At 43.0% G+C, this 23005-nt stretch overlaps 1 protein-coding gene across 3 annotated transcripts in view; it reads left to right on the forward strand.

Annotated features, from left to right (window-relative positions):
* Nucleotides 1–23005, forward strand: part of sox6 (SRY-box transcription factor 6) — a 135763-nt gene that overhangs the window by 98677 nt on the left and 14081 nt on the right. For 2 of the 3 annotated variants that reach the window (XM_041957594.1, XM_041957667.1), the window contains 4 exons: nucleotides 8335–8484; nucleotides 11192–11369; nucleotides 11611–11798; nucleotides 22371–22476. In XM_041957594.1, the coding sequence (XP_041813528.1) occupies nucleotides 8335–8484; nucleotides 11192–11369; nucleotides 11611–11798; nucleotides 22371–22476 (622 nt within the window). The remainder of the gene's footprint in view (nucleotides 1–8334; nucleotides 8485–11191; nucleotides 11370–11610; nucleotides 11799–22370; nucleotides 22477–23005) is intronic. The other variant, XM_041957747.1, reaches the window with a different exon arrangement.

The following is a 23005-nucleotide window of genomic DNA, read 5'->3' on the forward strand; positions in this document are numbered from 1 at the left end:
ATGAGCTGCACACTAAATAATCCTGGAGGCCCCCAGCTCACACACGCTTATCACCTTACATATGTAATTTATCCTGTTTTATAGAGGATTTATCCCTACTAGCTCTGCCAGACAGAGGAGTTAGGAAGATAATAGTTATTAGAAGGAATGAGAATCACTTTGGTTGCCTTAATCGCCTGCCAGTGAATTTATCAGAAGACAATTGACTGTGTAAGCAAAGAATCTCCTTCCTATTGCTTTTATCTAGCAGAACCACTGTGCTATTTCTTTTATCTCTGTGAGGAAAACAAATATGAAGAGAGATTTGACAATATATGTATGTAGTAAAGGCAAACTCATGGTATGTTACACAATGGGAGGCTGAGTAGGGGTTTTGAGGCATAGAAAATGTTGGGATTAGCTCCAAGCCCTACAGGCTCCTCGAGGACTTTTCTCACACAGCATTTAAAAAAGCTGAACCCAGGTCAGGGCTTAACCTGAGGCCATAATGTTTAATATAGATAATTATCTGCATTCTGTCTCTCAAGCTGTTATTATTATGAATACTACTGTTACCAGGGCTTCTCTCAGCCCAGGCATGATCTTTGTTTTCAAATTGTTAATTTTGATTCGCTTGCTAACTTTTTACTGATTTTTTACATAAAAACATACAAGTGGAAGCTAAGTGGCCACCATATCTGTTTGGCTGTAGTGTGGCTCATTGCTTCTCTAAATATCAGTTTCCTTCGCAGTTCGGAGTAATTGGAGATCTTAAGTCTATTTGAAACTAGAAATCAGTACTGTTCTTTGAAAACAAAAGAAGGAAACAAAGGATTAAATAGCATCTCTCCTAACATATGGTTAAGTGGCCACTGCTGCTTTGTCAACAACAGTTAAAAGTTACTGAAAGCTGCAACATGTGTATGTTAAGATTAAACAAGGGGAGCTCAAGACTGAGGGGGTGGGGGGACTTGCACACTGATATATGTGGCATTTGTCCTTCTGAGGCTACCACTGTCAGTGTTAACAAGCCTTGGCAAGTTCGAACAATGCATGCAGCTGGCTCCGTAGAGCTGTGCGTCATTATGCAGCCATGAGAACAGCTATCAAGAGCGTGTAAGGTGTCAAATGAGTCTGCCCATGTTTGCAGAAGTGTGTTCGTGAGAGGAAATGACAGAAGTTGTGTTTCTGGGGTGTATATGTGTCTTAGTTTGTGGAACATGGTGAAGTCCATTGGAAAGGAGTGGTAGTTCAGACAGACAAGCTGAGTGTATTTATAGCAGTGTCTGAGGTCAGATGAGACAGTCATATATCTGAAGGTTGGGGTGAGGAGGGGAGACGGGTCTACAGTGATTAATTCTGATTATGTATCTAACCCTGGGAATGGGCAAAAACAGTGCCTCCAAGACCATGACTTGGCTGACCTTTACAGAACATAGTAAACAAAAAGAGGTGCATTTTCCATTAATTGAAGTCTGTCAGCCTGTCACATATTCTGCCTGCTGGCTGCTATTTACCCTGCACAGAGACTCCCCTTAAAACAGCAAGGCAAGTCAAACATGCCCTTTTCTACATAGCTGAGATCAACAAACCATGACTGCCACCACTTCCTCTACAAAGCACTGGGAGCCGGCTATGATTAAAAACATCATATCAAGCCAGACGTGGAATTAAGCTGGAGTAGTCTCCACCCTTTCAGAGCAATAATAGCACCAGCACCTTCCTTCTTCTTCAAAATTAAACTATTGAAAAGTATACTCCACTACACGTGTGTGTATGTGTATGTGTATGTGTGTGTGTGTGTGTGTGTGTGTGTGTGTGTTAGAGATACAGGACTCATGATTACAAAAGAAGCAGATAAAATTTTCTTCTCATTAACAACAAAAATCATAAGAGGAGAACACGATATGAGAGTGGTTGAAATAAAATAAGAAGACACATTGTCTGGTAATTAGTACAGTGAAGTACCGATGGCTGTGCTCCACATGTGTCTTTCAGCTCCCGTAGTTGAGACATCTTGTGACATCTTCTTTAAAATGTACACATTATGTCCAGTGTTACAATAATGATACTTATAATTTAAACACCACTGGTCAGATTATTTAGCACAAAAACACACTTAAGATCAAATAAAATAAGATGATTAAAAGCTCCCCCGCAAATATTACTTATTACTTATCACATTACTCAGTCAATTCTTCATGCATCATCAAGCACAATACTCAACTAACCCTTTAAACTGTCCCAAGCTTTTCAAGTTTCACCTCCATGCTCATTCTTCATCCTCACACACACACACACACACACACTAATCCACACACACGGCTGAATAGGCTGCCCCCCCAATTAAAATCTCTCTTCCTGTCAGCTGTATGGCAAGGTATAATTTTCACCAATTTACTCAGTTTAGATTGTGCAATATATGAACCTTAAAAATGATCTTATTGGAGGGATTAATTCCCACAATGCTGCAGAGGTAATGTGATCAGCCATCCAGTCAGAGAGGCAAGCCGCTCCGTCAGTCTTAATGTTGGCCACGCAGCCTCGTCACAATCTCCTGTGTCATAACAGTCTGGGATCCTCCCCCCATTCCCCGCCCTCTCTCTCTAAGAGAAGAAAACCCAACAAGGTAACAAAGGCTTAGAGCTGATGGATGTAAATGAATCCTCCAGGATGCGTTTGAGTGTTGGAGACTGTAATTTGCTTGTCAATACAGGGTGGTAGCATCACTCTAGCGGCTGGCAGTCTGCAAGTGGCTGTCACCGGGCATTGCTGTACCACAGGGCAATTTCACTCAATGTTTTCCTGACAGATTGGCTCTCGTTCTCAACTCACAGGAGGGGAGGCGGGTAAACTACCCCAGCGCGACATGCCCCTCTTCATTAGTGCCCACACAGGGCCGGGATGAGCCCAGCACCAGCAGGAAACAATGGCTCCATCCCTGCCTGTCCTTCGCTGATTACAACTGACACCTCTCAGCGAACAGAGGAAATTGTGCTCAGATTGTACCCCAATCTGTCCGGACACCCACTATATTCAATTGAGTGAAGAGACAAGATGGGAATTTCCCTAATGCCACAAAAGAATCTTCTATTTGGGATGGTGCTTAATTTGCCGTTTGTACACTATACCTTGCATCAGTTGGCAAGTGAAAAACAATTTACTTAAGGCCAATATGAACTTAATATATATCACCCATTCTTTATACAGAACCACCAAACAGGAGGAGGACCCTTGAGAAAGTCCTGTTTTCTATCATTGGAAGCAGAATTTGGGGTCTAAGCCATTTTAAAGAAAGCATTATTGGATAAAACAGAACATCTGGGTTCTCTGTATGCATCACTGTTAGAACTAAACAAATAAAAACCCTCTGCTTTCACTCAGTCAAAGTCCACTTTCTCTCTCTTGCTGTCTCTGTGTTACTGTCTTGCTTTTCCAATTTACCATCCACATCTTGAACCACCTCTTAGTTCGTGTATTTCTCTTTGAATTACTCCCATCCCCCCTTTATTCCCCTTTATTCCCCTTCATTCTCTCCATGTGTTACTCTTGCTCTTTTCTCCCTGAATTGTCCAGAACCATCACATCCTCATGCTTAACAGTAGTGGAAGTCGGGCTGCTTGAGTTAAGACGTAACGCTGCAATTATCATCCGCTGCATTTGCTCTGGCATCTCTCTAGGCCCACGATAAACCTGGGCCCAGCCTCAGCTCATGCTCCCACTGTAAAGATGAAAAGCAGCCCACATGCTCAGCAACAAACCCGGAACAGATCTCGAGCAGACAGACACATCTGAAGGAGTACTCAGAGGCTGAGACGACTGGAGTGATAAGAAAGAGTGCTACACAGTCAGGGACAAACAGGAAGAAAGTAGGAGAGCCGCAAACCGCACATTATCTTTTGTTTGAATGTAAATGCCTGTGTAGTACAGATGTGAAGAAACGGCTTCCATCATTAACAAGTGAAGCACTTTTGACTTTGAAAGAGAGGGAGAGAAGTGGGGGGAGAAGGGAGAGAACAGACATACTGTAGAGAGCAGCTGTTTCTGTGTTTATGAGCAGAGGAGCTCAGTCTTTGAAGGTAACCCAGAGCAGTGCAGCAATGCTAGCTGTGTGTGTGGAAGGCTGGCTAATAGGACGGCTAGGTGAGCAGCTGGATAGAGGCAGTGGTGAACAGAGGGACAGATGGACAGATAGAGTGGATAATGCAGTGAGCTGCACTGAATGGGAGGGCTGGCTCTGGGGCCCCTGGGCCTGTAGAACCCACACACACGCTCACACCCACACAAGAGGGACTGTGTTTGTGTGTGTATGTGCCAGAGAGAGACACAGATAGAGAAGAACTTAAATATATATACTGCAGATGTAAGATAGAGATAGGCAAGGGGAGGGGTTAGAGCAGAGCAGGTTGGGTGCCAGCAGATGAGACAGATGTTGGGCCATACTGGAAAGCAACGGCACAGTGCACCAGGACGCCTTCCTCCACTCCTGACATCTGGGCTTAGCCTGGGTCAGCCTGCCTGGTCGCCCTGGGCAATGAGCCTGTACAAGCCTTGTGGCAAACGGGGCTGGCGCTGCGCTGCCTTTTAAATGGTGTGGTGCACTGAAGCACAGTTAATGCCCTCATATCCAGCCCAGTGCTCAGCACCCAGGCCAGGCAGAGGTGAATGAGACATTGACAGACAGACAAACAGACACACTCACACACAAAGAGTGCGATTAAAAGAGAGTGTGGCAATCATCTGATGATCCTCACCTCATGGAAAATGCAGAGGATTTTATGGTAATGTATCAGGAATTGTTTTGGTTTTCAGCAAATTTGTTCTGTCTTTATTTTTAGATTTTTGCAGGCTGCAGTCATAAATGTGCAATGCACCGTCATCGCTGGCAGCAAGAAATGTGACAAATATCTGTCACTGTATTTTCCAGCATGTATTGCCATGATGCGACTCTGCCTTTCTTTAGGAAAAACAAGATGCATATTTGTTTTTCCTCAGAAAGTTTTATTTTCTCTACAGAAGGAAAAAAAAGCCTTGGTGGAAGTTATGAGCTTTGAGCTATGATCTTTTTCCACAATTGATTATATAGTATATTGAGCTATAGTATCAGCTTTGTTGTTTTACTAAACAAATAGAGACTGCCTATTTTAATTGCAAATCATACTTCTGAGATGTCTAACATCATCAGCAGAGTGTGTAATCTCAGTTTAATGTCGCAGGCAGAAAAGTGAACCTCCCCGTTTAACCTCTGCTGCCTCCAGAGGGCTTGTTTTTAATTACCAGAGGCTAACAGGCTGACCTTGGGCGTGCTGCACTCACTTTGAATCCATGCTTGCTGAGAGCTGCTCTGCTCTACTGGGAAACGGGACTGATGGGGTCAGAAGGAAGACCTTAGATTTTGTGTTTGTGTGTCTCCTCATTTATGTGTGTTGCTTCTGTGTCAAGAAATAATGACATTTTCAGGTAAAAGGCAAAACCTTTCAAAGCACAGAGAACACAGAAAAATGAACACATAATATATTGTAATATTATAAAGTTACAGGTGCACAGGTTTGATAATAGAAAATGGCCTTCAAACTAACAGAAAACACACACATACTTCTCTTTTGACACCCACACTGCAATCCCATCAGCTATTATGCTCAATTTACCATTTTCTACCATCATTCAAGCTTGCTTTAGTGTGCTGCTCTATTGCTTGGAAGTATAGGAATGGAAGTATTGTATGTGTCCTAGAGGACATATATGTTTCTCTAATCAAATAAAGCAAAACAACAAGCATTAAGAGTGTAGAGGGGAATAAAGAAGAGATAAAGGACACAGAAGGGTCCCGAACTATACTTGGCTTTCGCCTGCTCCTCCATACTCCGGAGTTGGGGTACAGACTTTCAGCTCAACCCTAAATACCATGAACCTTTTGCTGCCCCCACCTGGCAAGCAGATATGAACAAGGGACCTGTTAGATGTGAGAGAGTCAACAGAAGATAGCAGGCAGATGTCCTCTGCTTATGGGAGACCAGCCTTGGCAGAATGCATCATCCCTCAGCCTTTAGCACCAGCATGCCCTTTATACTGTCAATATCCTGAGCTGTTTCATGAGGTCGTCATCTCTAATTTAAGAATACGCTTGGTGTCAAACAATAATTTTGCAATCCATTGTTAATTTAGTTTCGATGTTCAAGTTAATGCAGAGGGAAAAGCCTCTGGACTACACACATTGAACACTGAGGCATTCCATATCTGTTCTTGAGCAGTATATGGCAGTTTGACGCACCTTTCATCCGTCTTTACTCCTGATTGTATTTATTGTTCTTTGGCTTTAGGGTTCCAGGGGTTCCTGGTTACAAAGGTAACCACTGCTTCTCACCCCATGGCACTGACCTGCTAATCAGTGCTGAAAAGGGGGACCCTGACTGCGTGTAATTTGGAGCAAAGTCTAATTGTGCTGTTTTTCCGGGACAATAAAATTCTTCCCACTCAAGGTCAGGGACATGCCCGTCGACAGGCCTGTTAGCAAACATCTGTCCAACAGACTCCACTTTGGCTCCTCTACTAAGACTTGTGTATAGCCTGGAGTGACATGCAGTGAATGGAGACTCCCCTCTCTCTCTCTCTCTCTCCCTGCCACTGTTTTTCTCTCTCTTTCTTTCCAACTTCCCTCACACACAAGACACACAGAATGCCTTTACCGCTGACATTAACGAAGTCAAGCTCAGATGAGAAGAAAATAGAGTTGGGTCCACTCTTCTGTCCATTCCTGTCAGAGACAAAAGGCTGCTTGTGAGGGAGGTGGGGGCAGTGCTATCATTGTGGGAACATAATCAGTCTGTCATTTCCGCTGCCCATGTGCTGTTGTTATCCCCAGGTCCCCTGGAAGAATGGCCCTTTTGTACTGCCGCTTATGTGGCAGCGATAAAGTTTCTTACAGGAGCACATATGTGTTTGTATCTGGAGATATGTGCATGGACATAAAGGGCTTTGTTTGGCTTTGGTCTGCATTTACACCGCCGAAGGTGAGGGCAGCGGGGCTGGGTCGCTTTTTCCCCATCCACACAAATGCAGTCTGTATGTGGCCAGTCAAACCAGGAAATGAGACAGGGTTTGCTGATTGGCAAGAGGAAGAGAAATTAGATTCTCCCTGGCAGCACCATCTGACTGAATAACACAAAAAAAACATAAGGTTTACCTAGTCTGAGGATAGCAGGCCAGTGGGGGAGTTAAGGAGTGCTATCTGTGCGATGAAGTGAGGTCTAAGGCTACATGGAGTAACACTATTTCTCAGACAGTAGCTCTATTTGACAGACCCCTGCCATTTACAGCTGGAGACAAAAGCCAATTTCATCACTTACCTGGTGGCCAATCAATACAGACCTGGGGCGGAAAGAAGTCGCAGCAGTGTGCGAGCGCTGGCCTCTGTAGGCACAAAAAACAAGCATAGAAACAATCATCAAATCAGTCTGGAATTATTTGTTTCAGGTTTTAATGATAGAAAAAAAATGGTGCACAACTTAATGTCAAGACATTAAATTATAACTTGATACAGGATAAATGATTATGTCAGATAAGTGATCCAACAGACAATTAGCAGCCTGTGGCTCACCAGATTTTAAAAGAATATTTCCAAACCCTCATATCAACGTCTTTAACCAGCCTTTCTAGTATATGCCACATAATCAGCCCAGTGGTGGAAATGTAAATTGAGCTTCCAGAGTTCAACCCTGTTACAGGCACAACTGTTATGGAGTGCTTTGCCAGTCATTTAAACCAGCCTCTTGTGTGGCAATGTCACCAATGGTTGGACATCTTACTGATTTAACGCCAAGGAAAATAACAGTGATTACATCAGTTTTCTCTGTGCAGGTTTCTGAGCCTTAATAATGCATGTGTTTAACATATTCTGTGATGGCAATCCAACTGAGGTTGGGTTTCGAACATTGTGGAATGGGACAGTCTCACATGGCTGCATGGAGACAAATCACAGACCAGAAACTTCAATAGGAAGCTGTGTAGATCTAGAGAAATGAGAGATCTTTGCTAACACACTTGCATCCAGTCGGCAAACTTTTCTCTGTGATGAGTGGAAAATAGGGGCTCCAAGTATTTTGAATGAAAGCCATCTCTGTGTGGTTTTTAAGACTGCTGTCTCTCTCTGGGTTCAGCCTTTGAAATACAGTTAAGACCTTTGATGGAGGTTCTCTGCCAGCCTCATGGAAAGAGAGGAAAGACGTAAAAGAGAGAGAGAGAGAGGGAGATGAAGGCCGACACAGAAGCAGAGAGAGGAAAAGACAGAATATAAAACTCTGAATGTTTGCTGGATTTGGATGTTAACGCCTTGCGGGTTTCTCCACCTCCCTACAGCAACTGTATGCTGCCCAGCTTGCCAGCATGCAGGTCTCTCCTGGAGCCAAGATGCCTCCACTCCCCCAGGCCCTCAATACTAGTGGGCCCATCTCTCCCTCCTCTCTGAAAAATGACAAGAGTTCCTCCAGCCCCATCACTCAAGTCAAGGTACAACCCTTAACTCCTTCAACCTGCCTAGCCACCAGCCCAGGCCTTGAGTGGTACTTGACCTAACCTAGCCTAGCTGGTGTTGTCTGAATAAAATAGCATTGACACTATTCACCGTTTCAGTGTTACAGCTGGACGGTGGTGAGCCCAGCCTCTAACAGGCCATCAATCTGTGGGGCTTTAACAAGGCCCTCTCTCTCTTAACCAGAACTCTGTGGACATAGTTGCTATGGCTATGGCTGCTCCAAGCCAGTAATTTGTGGAGCACATGGTTTCTAATTTTTTTTTCACAATGAAAAGTTTCTTTTCTTCCTTTTTTGTAACTGAAATGGAATAAAACCATTACAACGGCACTATACAAATGCTGACAAAAGCAAAGCAAAGAGCGGGATTGATGACCTTTTCTGCCTTGTAAACAAACCAAATGCAGGATGTGTGTCTTCTGCTGCTGTATGGCATGCCTCCACGAGACCTCCATGCAGAAGAAAGGCCATATACATCATCTCCACTCACTAAGGCCATAATCAGAAACATATGCCCATTTGGAGTAGTTTAGCTTAATAATATCACAATGGAGAAAGACCATAAATCATGTCTTGAAATGTTCGGAAGCCACTTTGGCTTTCACCGCTCTCCTCTCTCACACACACATGCACGCACGCACACACTCACACGCACACGCAATCCTTCAGGTCTCCTGCCTCCTGGGATTTCCATTGAAAGATTGCCATTTAACTGACTCAACACTGTCATTTCATCACGTTAATGCAATTCTCCATTTATCAGATTAGGTGGATGCCAGTTAGGCCATTATTAATACAACACTAATTCTAGTCAAAATATTTCAAATATTGACAAATATCAGAAAATTAAAGACTTTCAATGAAATGAATCATACATGAAAGGGAAAGCAAACACATCCTGGCGTCCTCTCATCTGTATTCTCAGTCCAGTGGAATCAGATTGCCTTTAGTTTTGTTTGTCTGCTTTCAGCTTCACTGCATGACAAACTGTTATTGGCACAGCAATAACAAGGCCTTGGGGCAGTGTATGCTTGGGCCATATGTTTGGACAAGGAGACACTTGGGCTTTGAAAAAGACTGTTAACGACAACATGTCCCAATCTGATGTAAAAGACTGCTGTACACACAGGGCCAGGAATCAGTGACATTTCTCTTTCTCTGGGATGCGGGTGCTTTTATATATTTAAGGTGATCAAATATTCAATTATTTTAGATATATTACTTTACGGTTTAATTGTAATTTCTGTAAATGTGCTATTTTACATTTACTTTAATATTGGGGAAAATAAAAAGGTTTTAGCAAAGCCACTGTCAACTTTGCACGGACTGTTATTTGTACTCTTAAGAGTTCAAGAGTTTTAAACTATTTCCAGCAAGAGAGCAAGCTCTAAAATATCTGGCCTGTGCCTCCTATTGTTTGTGTACAGGTACCCACAGATAAAATAATATTTGGTCCCAGTAGACAAGCTGCTGAGGGTTACACTTTGAAAAATTGTCCTTTTTATCTCTCATCAGTAACTGTTCTAAAAGCTGCGACTGGCCTTCAGCAAACACAGCACAAAATGCAGGTATTCTCCTCTGACCTCATCTCAGAACAACAAACCAACTCCAAAAAGTCAGTTAAATGTAAATAAAAGCAGAATGCAATCATTTGCAAAGAAACCGTGTGTACTGACGACAGTTTTACGAAGTGTTCCCAAGCCCATGTAGTAATATTCTTTAGAAAATCACGTGTTTCACAAAGTGGTGAACCTCACTTGTGACCAACTGAGGCTTTCCAGGATGCCCCTTTCATACCCAATCATGATACTATCACCTGTTACCAATCAACCTGTTTACCTGTGAAATGTTCCAAACAGGTGTTTTTGGAGCATTCCACAACTTTCCCAGTCTTTTGTTGCTCCTGTCCCAACTTGTTCAAAACATGTTGCTGGCATTAAGTGCAGATTAAGCATATATTTACAAAAATCAATGAAGTTGATAAAGTAAAACATTACATCTATTGTCTTTGTACTGTTTTCAATTGAGTATATCAAAATGGTCAAAAGGAGTAGCAAATTATCACATTCTGTTTTATGTTTTACACAGTGTCACAAGTCTTTTGGAATCAGGGTTGTACACTATTTAGGGCGTTTTCATATCATATCATATTTTTTCAGGAATAGCAATATTAAAGCATGTGATAAAACCAAGGATGCACAAACGAGGAAAGAAATTACAAAACAAGTTAATGAAGTAGATAATATAAGTCGACATCTGATGAATGGAGCAGCTGTCTTTGATCATTGCCACTGCCGTTATCTGGTCATTATTTATTCTTCGAACCAGAGTGCAGACACAGAGAGCAGGGAGGAGGAGAGGGAGAACAGATGAAGATGTACAGAGAGACAGAATCTGCTTTAATTAGTGTGAACAAAGGCACTGAGCAACTGTGAGGAAGATCACAGTGGCACAGCTCCTAAGGAAGGATGGATGAGGAGGAGAGGAGAGGAGAGAGGGAAATAAGCAAAGAGAAGGAAGAACCAGGGAGGAGGTGTGGGTCAAGACAGGGATCCTATAATTAACAGGGAACAGAGGAGAACTGTGCTGTCTGAGAATCCTGAGCCCCCCTTGAAAATGGAGGCGGGGGGGGGCACCTATTCACATCTGCCTTCTCTCATACTCTTCTCTCTCTGCTGCCGTAGGAGGAGGGAACACAGCCGCTCAACCTGTCTGCCCGGCCAAAGACGACAGACCTGGTCAAATCGCCCACATCTCCGACACAAAACCTGTTCCTGGGCAGTAAAAGCAGCCCCAACAGTCTCCTCAGCAAGGGTGGCATCCCCAGCCCAGTCGGAGGCCTGGGCCGGGGCTCGTCTCTGGGTAAGACCTCAGAGCGTCTCCACTTCACATCCCACACACACAGAGATTTTGGCTGTTCAAACACACATTTATGGTGCGCTCACATCCAGGGAGACCTCACTGCAAGGCTTTAGTACTTAACATCTCAAAGCAACGCCACTGTCAGGATGTTGTGAGAAGTTGTTTTGCTTCTTTTTTGGCAGAGTGTGTTCTAGTAGGCTAATTTTGCTGTCCAAAATCCACTATGTGTGTGTGCGCACAGATATTCTGTCCAGCCTAAACTCTACCGCGTTGTTCGGGGACCAGGACACAGTGATGAAGGCCATCCAGGAAGCTCGGAAAATGAGGGAGCAGATCCAGAGGGAACAGCTGCAACATCACCAGCAGGGCATGGAGGCGAAGCTGTCTGCCCTCAGTTCAGTGGGCCTCAACAACTGCAGAGTTGACAAGGTTAGGACTGCTATCATGAAGTCTGTCTCTGTTTTATCCCTGATTCAGGTCTTCTCCATTGCAAGCTTTTTCCATAAAGCAAAAAAAAAAGAAAAAGTTGACCACAAAGATTGCTCAGCTCTCCCTGCAAGTAGTGGAGCAAAGAAACTATTAATGAAAGTAGAACGCAGTGTTTTTGATATAGCAGTCATTCTTAAGACTAATATTTTTTCTTTAATCCATTTCCAGGGTGGTAGTATTGATAAGAGCTGGCATAGTTCAGTGTGTACATGTGTGTTTACTCAAATTTGTACGAATATGTTTGTGTGTGTGCGTGTTTTAGAGGGCTCGGTGTTGTTGATGTTGGTGTGAGGGCCGTGACAGGCCATGGCGGTGCCCGGTGTGGGTTAAGAAGACTCTGAAGTCTCTGCCCAATTAAAGCAGACTTGCAGCCCTCTCCGTCCCCTGACATGGGATGGGGCTGCTTTGTACCAGGAGCACACACACTCCCAGGGATTCCCTTTAAAAATATCTTCAATCGATGAGTCAATCAAGGAGAGAAAAAAGCTGTCCTCCTCTCTTCAGCTTGATGCCATGTTGCCAGTTGGCTGTGAGGAGCAGGCAGGAACTGGGAGCGATGCTCATTAATATTTCAGCACCTGACACTTTCAACCAACAGCCTCAACTAGGTCAATGTATATGTAAAAAAGTCAATGAATATCTATTTTGATTTCCCTCTAATTTGGTGTTTGGAAAAGATCACTGTCTACGCAGGTGGCAATCAGCGATGCTCTTACTGAAGTGAAGCAAATAAATTGGTGCAGCCCAGAGAGAGGACAGAGACAGAGCCTCCCCTGCTCTTAGTCTTTGCTAACTAGAACAAAAACATCTGTACAATAATCAATCAATAATCTGATGCTTGTACTGACAAGCTGTCATAAATGTACCATGTCAAGATTCTTCCCTAAATCTAAACCAAACAGGCACAGCATCCTGCACAAAATTCAGCCGTAAGCTTTTTCCGCCCTGTTCTTGCTTCCTTTGTTTAGTAACAACGTGGTATGTGAAGCTTTTAGCAAGAGTATGCAAGCACCCGTTTTTCAGTCACAGGAGCTGGTGCAGCTGCCTCACTAACTAAGGTGGGCCTGTAGTCAACCAAGCAGCCGAATGTGCCACGACATGAAAGCAGTAACTGAACAATGGCTGCAAAGAGCCATTTTCAACAAGCGGCACACACCTACAGCTACATTGTCCGTAGCAGGTAGAGCTTAACGCTTTTTTTTAACTCCCTGCTTAGTCTTTTGTAGGATTAAGTTATGTTTCCTCCAAATTTGGGACGACCTACGCAAAAGCAATCATCTCAGAGGAGGAGAGAACTTTTCCTTTTTGTTGTTTTTCTCATTTTTTTCTAAAGGGATCTTGAAATAGTCAGTCACTCCTCACCTGTAATCTACCTTTTGTCCGCATTTGCCACCTGAGTGGAGAGAGAGTGTTTTTCAGAGAAGGGGGAGAAACAGAGTCAGTGAGTGTGTGTGTGTGTGTGCTGAGTTAGTGAATGTGAGGTACTGATAAAAAGCCCAAAAATGGAAATATTATTTAAGCAATGGGTACACTAATAGGATCATAGTATTGACGACACAAAAACAAAACACCAAATAATAATTAGAGCTGAATTTCAGGTGGGAAATGTATTTGTTGTATTGCATTTGTAGTCATTTAAGCAACACACACAGGTATGTGTGCTTCTCGCAAAGGCCAACTAATATCAATAATTGAAAGTAGTAATAATCACCTCAGGTAACATGCTTCTGTTTTCATTGCAACATCATTTATTGCCTTGTTGAATGACACCTTAACCGAGCTCGTGCTCGATTCCCTGGTACGTGCAAATCACTGTGAGATATTGTCACCTCTTAGTTTCAGTGACATTGGCCCTATTAGGATGGTGTGAAATGAGAGGCACGCTTTATCAAGTCAGCTAAAAGAATTGCCCCATCATCTTCATCCTTCTGCGGCAATAAAGAACAGTAGGCTGTAATTCAGCGGTGAAATGAGAGAGGAGGAGAGAGAGTCTTTTGCTGATACAAGCCAACGAACTAGAAAGGTTTGAACGCCCCAGATAAAAGCTTTCACTTTGGTCAGTTTCAGAATATTAATATTTCACGAAAGCGCCTCACCTGACATAAATATGGTGTGGTCTTTAATAGCTCCCCTCCCAGTCTCTTGTTTGGAAGTTTATCATAGTGAGAGCTTACATGAAGAAGATTCTGGAAAGGTAACATAAATGGGATTAAGGAGAGGTTAAGATCATCCAGTGTGGCTGTTAGAGAGGGATATTAAATATTGATTTATCCCACTGTAATGACCGGGCAGAGGAGTGGGTCTAAGTGCTGCTTACAGATGGATCAATTCATCTTTTCATACAAAGTGTGTCTGAACAGTACAATGCATTCCTCCCTAACCTTTATCACTATGACTCTCGCGCTCTCTCTTTTCCTCCATGGCCATTGACCTAGGAGAACATGGTGGAGACCAGACTCTGTACAGTATACAAGCCTTTAACCTGAGGACATGTAAAATATTCATGCTTTACAGGAGCGGATTTTCTTGCTTGTCTTTTTATTTGTCTGTTTTTACTATATCCCATCAGCACAATAAAACCTTTTACAACCCTTCTGCAATTTACCTTTTTGAAATATTTATCTAAAGGTATTATTGTCTGCAGAGGGCAATTACTTTGTTCCATTATTTACTATCTGCTCCTCACCCAGTGGAAGCTTTTACCTAGAATGTGCCTAGAGTCAAATACAGTACATCTGAATCCATTTGTAACCATTTGAATTGTTTCCCTCTATTATGCACTGAAGCTATATCTGGACATGCTGTTTTTCAGGGTCATGGGTGAATAAATATCAAGTATCTGTTTCCGTATGTTTCTACTCAACGTGCAGAGACTCAACCATGTTACCATCGTGTCATCAACATTTATGGCTTACTGGAATATATGGCCAGTAGATCAGAGATGGAGTACTTTAAGATTACTTTAAATATTCATTGGCTCAGCAGACAAAGATAATAATTTTCAGAGGAAATTTAAGCAATGTATTTATATGACTTGTTCACAAAAGTCCACAAAAGCAGATTTTTTAAAATGAACTAAATAAATGACAAACTGTACCCAAGGTACAGTTGTCCTCAATGTATTCAGACAACTTATCGTCTCTCATATCCACGCTTTACTGAAAATGTAACCAGACATAACATGGAAAAAGCAAACAGCAAACGCCAGAGCTTAAAATCAAATAACTCACAAATCGTTGCTACGTATTCTTACTCGTCAACTCAGAACTGGCCAGGCGTAGCCAAATAGCTGCCTTGCCTCTACCTTTAATTCCTCTTATTGAGAAACTGTTTAGATAGTACAATGCTAGTCAAATCTTTCAGCCTTCATCTGTCTTGCACACACATATTAACAGGCCCATGATCGAGGTCCAATGCGACTGGTTAGAAGATAACACACCACAGGCCAAGCAAAGAAGAAGAGATACCAGTCTTATCACGTTTTGGGCCACTGACTGACTAGTCATCTGGCCCAAATCTGCAGTTTATTGGCTCTGGGCCATTGGCCAAGCCTTGTTGTCTAACTCTGCATAGTTGGGTATGACTGATATCTACAATGATGCATCAATTTCTCTCACTTCAGTTCCGACAGACGATGCATATGTGATGCCCTGGAGGTTGTGTGAGATAAAATATATTCCTCTGCTGACATGTCCCTAACTGGAATCAAAAGGTGAAAGGCCAGTGTATTAACCTATTGAACTGCCCTTTTCTGCCCTGCAACACCTCCTCTCCTCAGTATTGATGACTACAATTGTCCATTTCCCGTGTCCCCAAGCTCATCCTGTAAATATTCAAATGGAGCTTACACTGGTGCTCCACAAAATCCAGACTCCTAACCTATTGGTTATAGTGGTTATACTCCTCCCTCCTGTGTGCGTGTGTGATTTTGTGTGTGTGCGTGCATACATGTGCACGCATATGTGTGTGTGTGTATGTGATGCCAGGGTTCTATTCAGGCAAAGCCCTCACAAAGACTTTGAATATAATCTTGTCTGGTCTGCAGCCCTGGAAGCAATTTTCTGCTCCTTTTCGACTGCTGTCTTGGAAATTGCAAACCAAGGCGTTTTGGCTGCAATGTAAATCCTTGGCATACAAGGGTTTGCCCATCCAAATTAGATTATGCTCAGCTCCCAGACACTGGCTGTAGCCAGCAAGTGCTATTGTGAAGATTGCTTACATTAATGCTTTGTCCAATTGTTCCTGTTTGCCAAAAGAATAAAAATAATGTATGACTCTGGATAATATGCGCCAGTGCATGTGTGTGTGAGTCTGCGGGCTCCTTTCCCAGGTCAGGTCTTTTGCTCTGTCTTGCCTCTCCCCCAGAAAGACATCAACACTGCATCTTGGTGGGGTCATTTGGCGGTGGTAGCTCTATTATTTCCTACAGTTGTCACTTTACATGGTGAATTTCTGGCCTGTTGTAGAGAAATGCTGCTGGCCGTGGTAGCTAAGACCTGTGATACCGCACTCACCACAAGGCACATACAACAAAGGATGAGGAAAAGAAAAGGCCACAAAGGGCCTATTTATAGTCTATGGCATTGTTGCAGTCGACACATAATGGCTCCAATGTCCAACAAGTCGTGAGGTTTTGTCCGTATGTGAAAGGGGCTTTGGGAAGCCTGCACTTTCTAATATCCTGCTGTTTGCATCCTGGAGGGTCTGATAAGGCACTAGATTGCAGCCCAACTTAACATTCCCTGGAGGAACCAGTGAACAGTTCTGGATCATTGAGGACTGGAAGCCCGTAAAAGTACATGATGCCAACACAAATGATCTCAGCATTGGAGTGGAGAAGAACATAACATAGAGCAATAACTGAGCACTGTGTCAGAAGTGTGTCACAGTGCTGGGATGGTTATGTATTACCATTACCAATTTAAGGAATGTATTACTGTTCCTAAAATTCTGACATTTTCAGCACATTTGAATCTAACTAAAGAGACATTTTGCATTTGACACAATGTTCACAAAATGTCCCAAAGTGGACACACCAACATGTGAAAGAAATTGATTTGTTTAGACTAAATGCACGTTTCAAACTGGCACTGAAGGGTCACATTTTGTGGGTTTGACTCGTTTTCCCTCCAACAGAAATAAATCATCTTGAATAATGACAGCATATCCTTTTATTAAAAACAAACAATAAACATTCAATTGGCACACAGCCCAGAGTAGGGTTACCTCGCCATTTTTTGGATATAGTCTAACCTCCTTAATTTAATTAAAGGCCTTTCCTTCCTCTGTTTTAAACAAATGAGGTGATGCTCTGGCAGTGCAAATGGGACTGGAATAGCAGGCCATCTCAGCTCTGTGTGATGTTCAGGACGACTACTATAGAACAGATGCCAGCCTTTTGTGGCTGCTACTGTTGATTCTGCTGCTGCCTGCATTAGCCTTAGCAAAGGGAGAGCTCGGGATAAAAAGAGAGCAACAGTCTGCATGAAAGGAACTGTGGGTTTACCGCATGGCTGGATGTACTTAACATTTAAATGGCTCAAAACTAGCAAAAACTACTGGAAAGCTGCAGACTTATAAATAACATTGCAACTGGTTACAATAAAAATACAAAACAGATGAGGCGCTGAGCTGTGAGGAGCTGCAGCCATGTTAAAGTGCAGTGGTTGTCTCCATCAGGGCTGGGGCAGATTGTTGAGGGGTTTAGTCTGAGACCCTCGGAGAGAAGACTCTGAGGGCCACAGACCACAGCGATGACTGACACTTGATACACAAAGCCCTGTATTGTGGTCAGAGACCCACTGCCTTCAACTTGCCACATACCAGGTGCGTGATATAACCAGAGGCATTATCAAACATAAGTGGCTATTTAGGGTCCTGCAGCTGTTACAGCTTCCAATGATGAAAATTTTAAACATGTGCGATCAGAGACTCTACCAATAGTTTAGAGATCTTGGAAGGTAAAGCAGAAAGGGCTAAACATGTCATTTACTGTATATACAGTACATACATATAAGGCCAAAAAATAACCAGACTATAATATGACTTTAAGTTGGCAACTGGTAACTTCTGAAAGGAATAAAATGTGTCATGCCTGCCAGATGCCTCAATGAAATGAAGCAGTTTTCTCCTTAAACAATCATTCTGTCGTCAAAATAATTTGGCAAGCAAATATACTGGCTTGTATCATCTGGTTTACTTATTGCTTTTTTAGCATGGAGTCTGATCAGATTGTTCTCAAAATCAAATGCAAAAGGAAAAGCAGAATCAGTTAATTAATAGCGATTATAACAAATATTTTTTTAATGATAAATTAGGACAGAAATAAAAACTAAAATAATGCATGTTTTGGACCAGGCCCACAGTCTAGAACTGTAATATGCAACAAGGCCTAGTTTGTCCATTTTCATCAAGGTATTAACGAGATATAGCACTGAGAAAAAGATATGTCCAAACCTCTCTGCCATGACTATTGCCTGGTGCAGTGAAGCCTCTCTTCGCAAAGAAAAACAGCACAGTTTTTCACACAAAACCTCATCATTTAGATTAAGACAGTTTTCATTTAATGTCAAAACCTGACCCAACAAACTGAGACAACTCGGAAAAAACTGCACGCTGATCCGCACCACAGTCTACCTTACTCTCCTGCTTATTTTTCTTTCATCTCTATTTGAACAATCTCAGGCCATATGTCTTTGCCTTATAGCCTGGAGCTATTTACAAAGGAGAGAGTGAAGGAGTGTTAGGATTGGCAATGTGTTTCTTAAATATAGGGCAGGAGTAGGCACAATGCACAGGGCCGTCCGCCACCCGCCTTTGCCCAGAATACACCCTGTGGGCAGAGCAGCAGGCCTCCGGCACATGTTCTGTGGCTGGCCAGATTAAAGCTCTCTTTACAGCATTGACAAGGGCTCTTTTGGGTTCCCTCGCCCAAGAAGTTGCACAGACTCCACTATCTAGCCTCTCTCTACTACGCTCTCTTCCCGAGTGACTCACGACTTCACTGGGCTGGCTCGTGGCTTCACTGGGCAGCCATGTGCAACTGAACAAAAGGCATCCGCTACCAAACTTTAAAGACAACAGACTGCACAGGCAGGGCAGATGAGATTATTGTGGGTGGCAGTTTTCCACTACAGCTCGGAGTGCATTGCTATAATTTTAGTTGTGGGGTGGAGAGCTGCATGCTGAAGTCATTTGAGGGAGGGACCGGTTGCCTGCCAGCGGTCGTGGTAAGAGTGGGAGGAGAATAATGTGTACTGTTACATCTTTTGTTTCCTGTCTCTTTATCTTTACCTCCTCACAGCTGCACGACTCCTCTGTGTTCTTTGTCTTTGATCAGCCCCGTGTACTGTACATTATGAACACCTTTTTAATATCAGCCATATCCTCCCTCTCCTTCCCTGGCAGGATGGCCCGCTTCCCAGGATACTGCATGTCCTTTGCTACTTCTCTGTGTCAGAGTGATCAGTAAAAATTTAATGACACTATAAAATAATAAAAGTGCCATTAATTTATCACAGCACTTGATGCGTGGGCAGTAAAGAAGCATTAGTTCACTGAACATTTTCAAGCCTTAAAACAAAACCCTGATGCTGTGCAGATAATTTATGGCCCTAATTTCAACTGTAATTCTAATTCGCAGATATAAATCTCCAAACTTATAACCAATAAGTATATTAAGCTCAGTATATAAAATTTTATGAAAATTTGTGGTACCATATTGCTCAGATAGTCTGATATTAATTAACATAGCTAACAGAAGGAAGGGAGGAGTACTTACTGTAACTACCCCTTTATATCAAGTATGTAAAATGCTGGCTCGTACAAAGTATACGATATGCATATATTTTACACATAACCACAAAAAAACCACACAATAGTTTTTATGTTAAATTAAGTGAAGAAACCTCAGAGAATCCTCGAGTCTAACTCACCAGATAAAAGCCTGCCACTGGACGCCTGCAGGCCCTACTCTGTCTGCATGTTACCTTTTTTTAAAATCCCTGTCGCTACAGGAAATAACAAGCAACCACTGAGCTAGCAACCGACAAACAGATCTATGCTGAAATGGCAAGTTACCCTAACCTGGTCGCTAACGGTATTATAAAAACAAGCGAGCAGCTGTTACACCCTGACAGACACACACTATTTTGCAGGGCACTGTTGTTGCATCCTGGGCTTTGCGCTGCCCAAAATGATTGTGATCCGTTTAAAGAAATACAAACAAGCCAGAGCATTTTTTCCCCCCCAGTACCAGAATGATAATAGGTTCACCCCAACTTTTCTCCTACACTGACGCAGCGCTGTGGAAACAGGTCTGGCTATGAGAAACTAAGAATCCTCCAACAAAGGCCTCATTCAGTCTTATTCTCGGCTGTCTAATGTGCTGATGTGCAGTAATCATTTGGATTTGTGCGGTGGAGAAAGAAGTTCAACGCTGAGCTAGTTATTAATGAAATTCATTGACGGATGGCCCCTGCTCTCTCTCCTCCTCAGCCCACCATGATGCTTAATGATCATGAGTTTATAAAAGGACTTGATTGATCAGGCGGGACCAACAGAGCGCAGAAGAGGGACGAGATGACTACTTTATTACAGACGTACAGTACCCATGAACGCTGTGTCTTCCTAGTGGACTGTCCAAGTAGCATCTGAAGCAGCACCGTTGCACCATCCAGCTAATCGCACATCAGTCACTTTGTCATCGGGCTGCTAGCTTCTTTCATTAAGAGCAATAATGTGGCTGGGTGATGAATACAGCTCGGTGTGCGCGTGCGTGCCCGCCTGCTCGCGCATGTGTTGCTTAACGCAGAATGTGACACCGAGAGAGGCACCACACTCCGTCTTCTCTTTACAAAGCGTCCTCTTGCCCAGCAGGGACCACCACATATGTCATAATTAGAAAACACTTAAGTAAGCAAAGGGCCGTCAGATAGACAGGCTCTAATCACAGGCCATAAGCAGGTAGTGGTTAATTGTATACCAGAATCACTCAGCTGGCCATAAATAATGACTGCTTCTTCAAGTATGATGGTAAATTGCAGTCCTCTTTATGTCTTTCTCGCAGCCTTTCTTTTGAGGAATAGTTCTTGAATAAATAAAAGCATGAGGAAAATCAAAATACAGTGAAAGGCCTCAAATGGACTTGAACTGTCTTCATCCTTCATCTTGTCATCTTTTCCTCAAGGGAAAAAAAAGGTTATACAAAGGGGAAAAAATGTGGACAGATAGATTTCTTAATTAGTTCTTTTAAATGTGCTGTGATTACTGATGGTTGCCAACATGATTTTATTTGTCAGGTGAAACAAGATATATATATATATATATATATATATATATATATATATAGTCAGTTAAATAGTTATGTCTGCTTAATTTTTTAGCACCTTCTCATGCTGGTGGTAAACAAAACTCCCCTGTGGGGGAAAAGTGAGGAAACAACAAAATGGTACAATGCATTACAAAGAAGGGGCTAAAAGATTAATGTGTGTGTTGGTGTCGTTGTGTGTGGCAGGGGAGCTGTTAGTATTGTGTGGGGACTCTACCTGAGTATCTGTTCAGACTGCATGTGATAGGCATGTTTAGAAAAGAAAGTGGCAGAGGTCAGTGCAGACTGTACATCTTTGGCAGAGATTGAATGCTCACCCTGGGAGTAAAACAAATGCTTTTTTTCTGAATGGTGGCAACATGCCTGCTTTTAGTGTCATCCAGGCAAAACCTAGGGGGGGAGAGATTATTTGTATCATGCAGAGTCAAAGTGTCCATCTCCTAGTTGAGTCTTTAGAGAGGAAGACAGCCCTTTGCTAATGCCCTGTGTATTCACTGAGGAAGTAGGTCATTCAACAATGGAGCCAGCAGCAGTCGGCACTCTCCCCTTGCATAATACATTAAGTGTAATGTGCAGCAACTATTCAGAGGCCCCCCGAAAGCTGTTATTTTATTCTGTAAATGCACACGGACATGACATTTAATATTGTCACGGAGCGCTGAATGACAGGGTTTCATTGTGCGTCAAGTACAACATGATGCCAAGTTTAATCTGAGCACAAAGCGACATGACAAACGGGAAAACACGGTGTGTTCTCCAAAGCATGAACTCTGAATAAATGATGGCCGCTGAGCTCTGGGCGCTGTAGACTGGAAGGGAGGATGTAGGGAGAAGATTACAGAGGAAAATCTGAGCACTGCAAAGAGGGCCACGGCCCCATTGTGTGCTTGGGATCACAAAGTATCCTTCTGTAAATCTATTTACAGCACCCCTGGCCCTCACTGTCTCTCTGCCTCCTGTCATCCATTATAGCAGCAGCTGAATAGAGAGATGAGAGAGGAAAAAGCTACATCTAGCTCATGTCAAAAGAGCAGCTCTTCAAAAGAACCTCCATTTATCAGACACTTTTTTTTTTCCTTTTCAAAATTTCAGATTCCTGATGGGGTTATTTTTTACAATTCTATCACTGTAAAAGCGTGTATATGTACTAGTTCGTGTACCTGACTGTTTGTATTTCCCTGTAGGAGAGAGCACATTTTGAGAGCATCGGGCACCACCTGGGCAAGCTGGGTGAGGAAGGAAAGCTCAGCCACCGAGTCATTGACCTCACCAGGCCAGAGGATCTAGATGGTAAGGCCATATTTGGGTTTCTCTTGTTTATTGCACACATAATTGTAATTTGCTGCTCGTGCATCAGGTGGCTTTAAGTTTCTTCATAATCCAAAAGGTTATGAAGAAACATAAAAGCTACTGTGCTAAAGCGATAATATTGCTGAGTGGATTATTTATACATTGTAGACTACATCTGTGCTTTGAAAGCAAAAGGACTTTTGCTGGCTGACAAGGCCTGCTTCTGCGTGTGTCTCAGAGTGGTTTGTGAGGGTGTATGCAGAAACATGTGCGTGTGTGTAAAGAAATGGGGGTTGGGTGAATGCCGTTTGAAATGAGCCGTGGCTCCGAGGTTTTCACAGGTAGGTGAGCGGAGGACAAGGGTGCCTGAGGACAAAGCTGGCTTTTTTCCAAGCTCGGCTCCTGTTGCTGTTGTGCTTGTTTGAGGTCCTGGGCACAGGGGTGTAAATTCGGCTTGCATCAGTGTGACAAAGCGTCATCTCCCTTTGTGGTGCTGGCTCCTACACAGGAGCAAGGAGTACCTCAGTGC

The sequence above is a fragment of the Chelmon rostratus genome, chromosome 1, assembly GCF_017976325.1.
Source record: "Chelmon rostratus isolate fCheRos1 chromosome 1, fCheRos1.pri, whole genome shotgun sequence".
In the NCBI taxonomy this organism is placed as follows: Eukaryota; Metazoa; Chordata; class Actinopteri; order Chaetodontiformes; family Chaetodontidae; genus Chelmon; species Chelmon rostratus.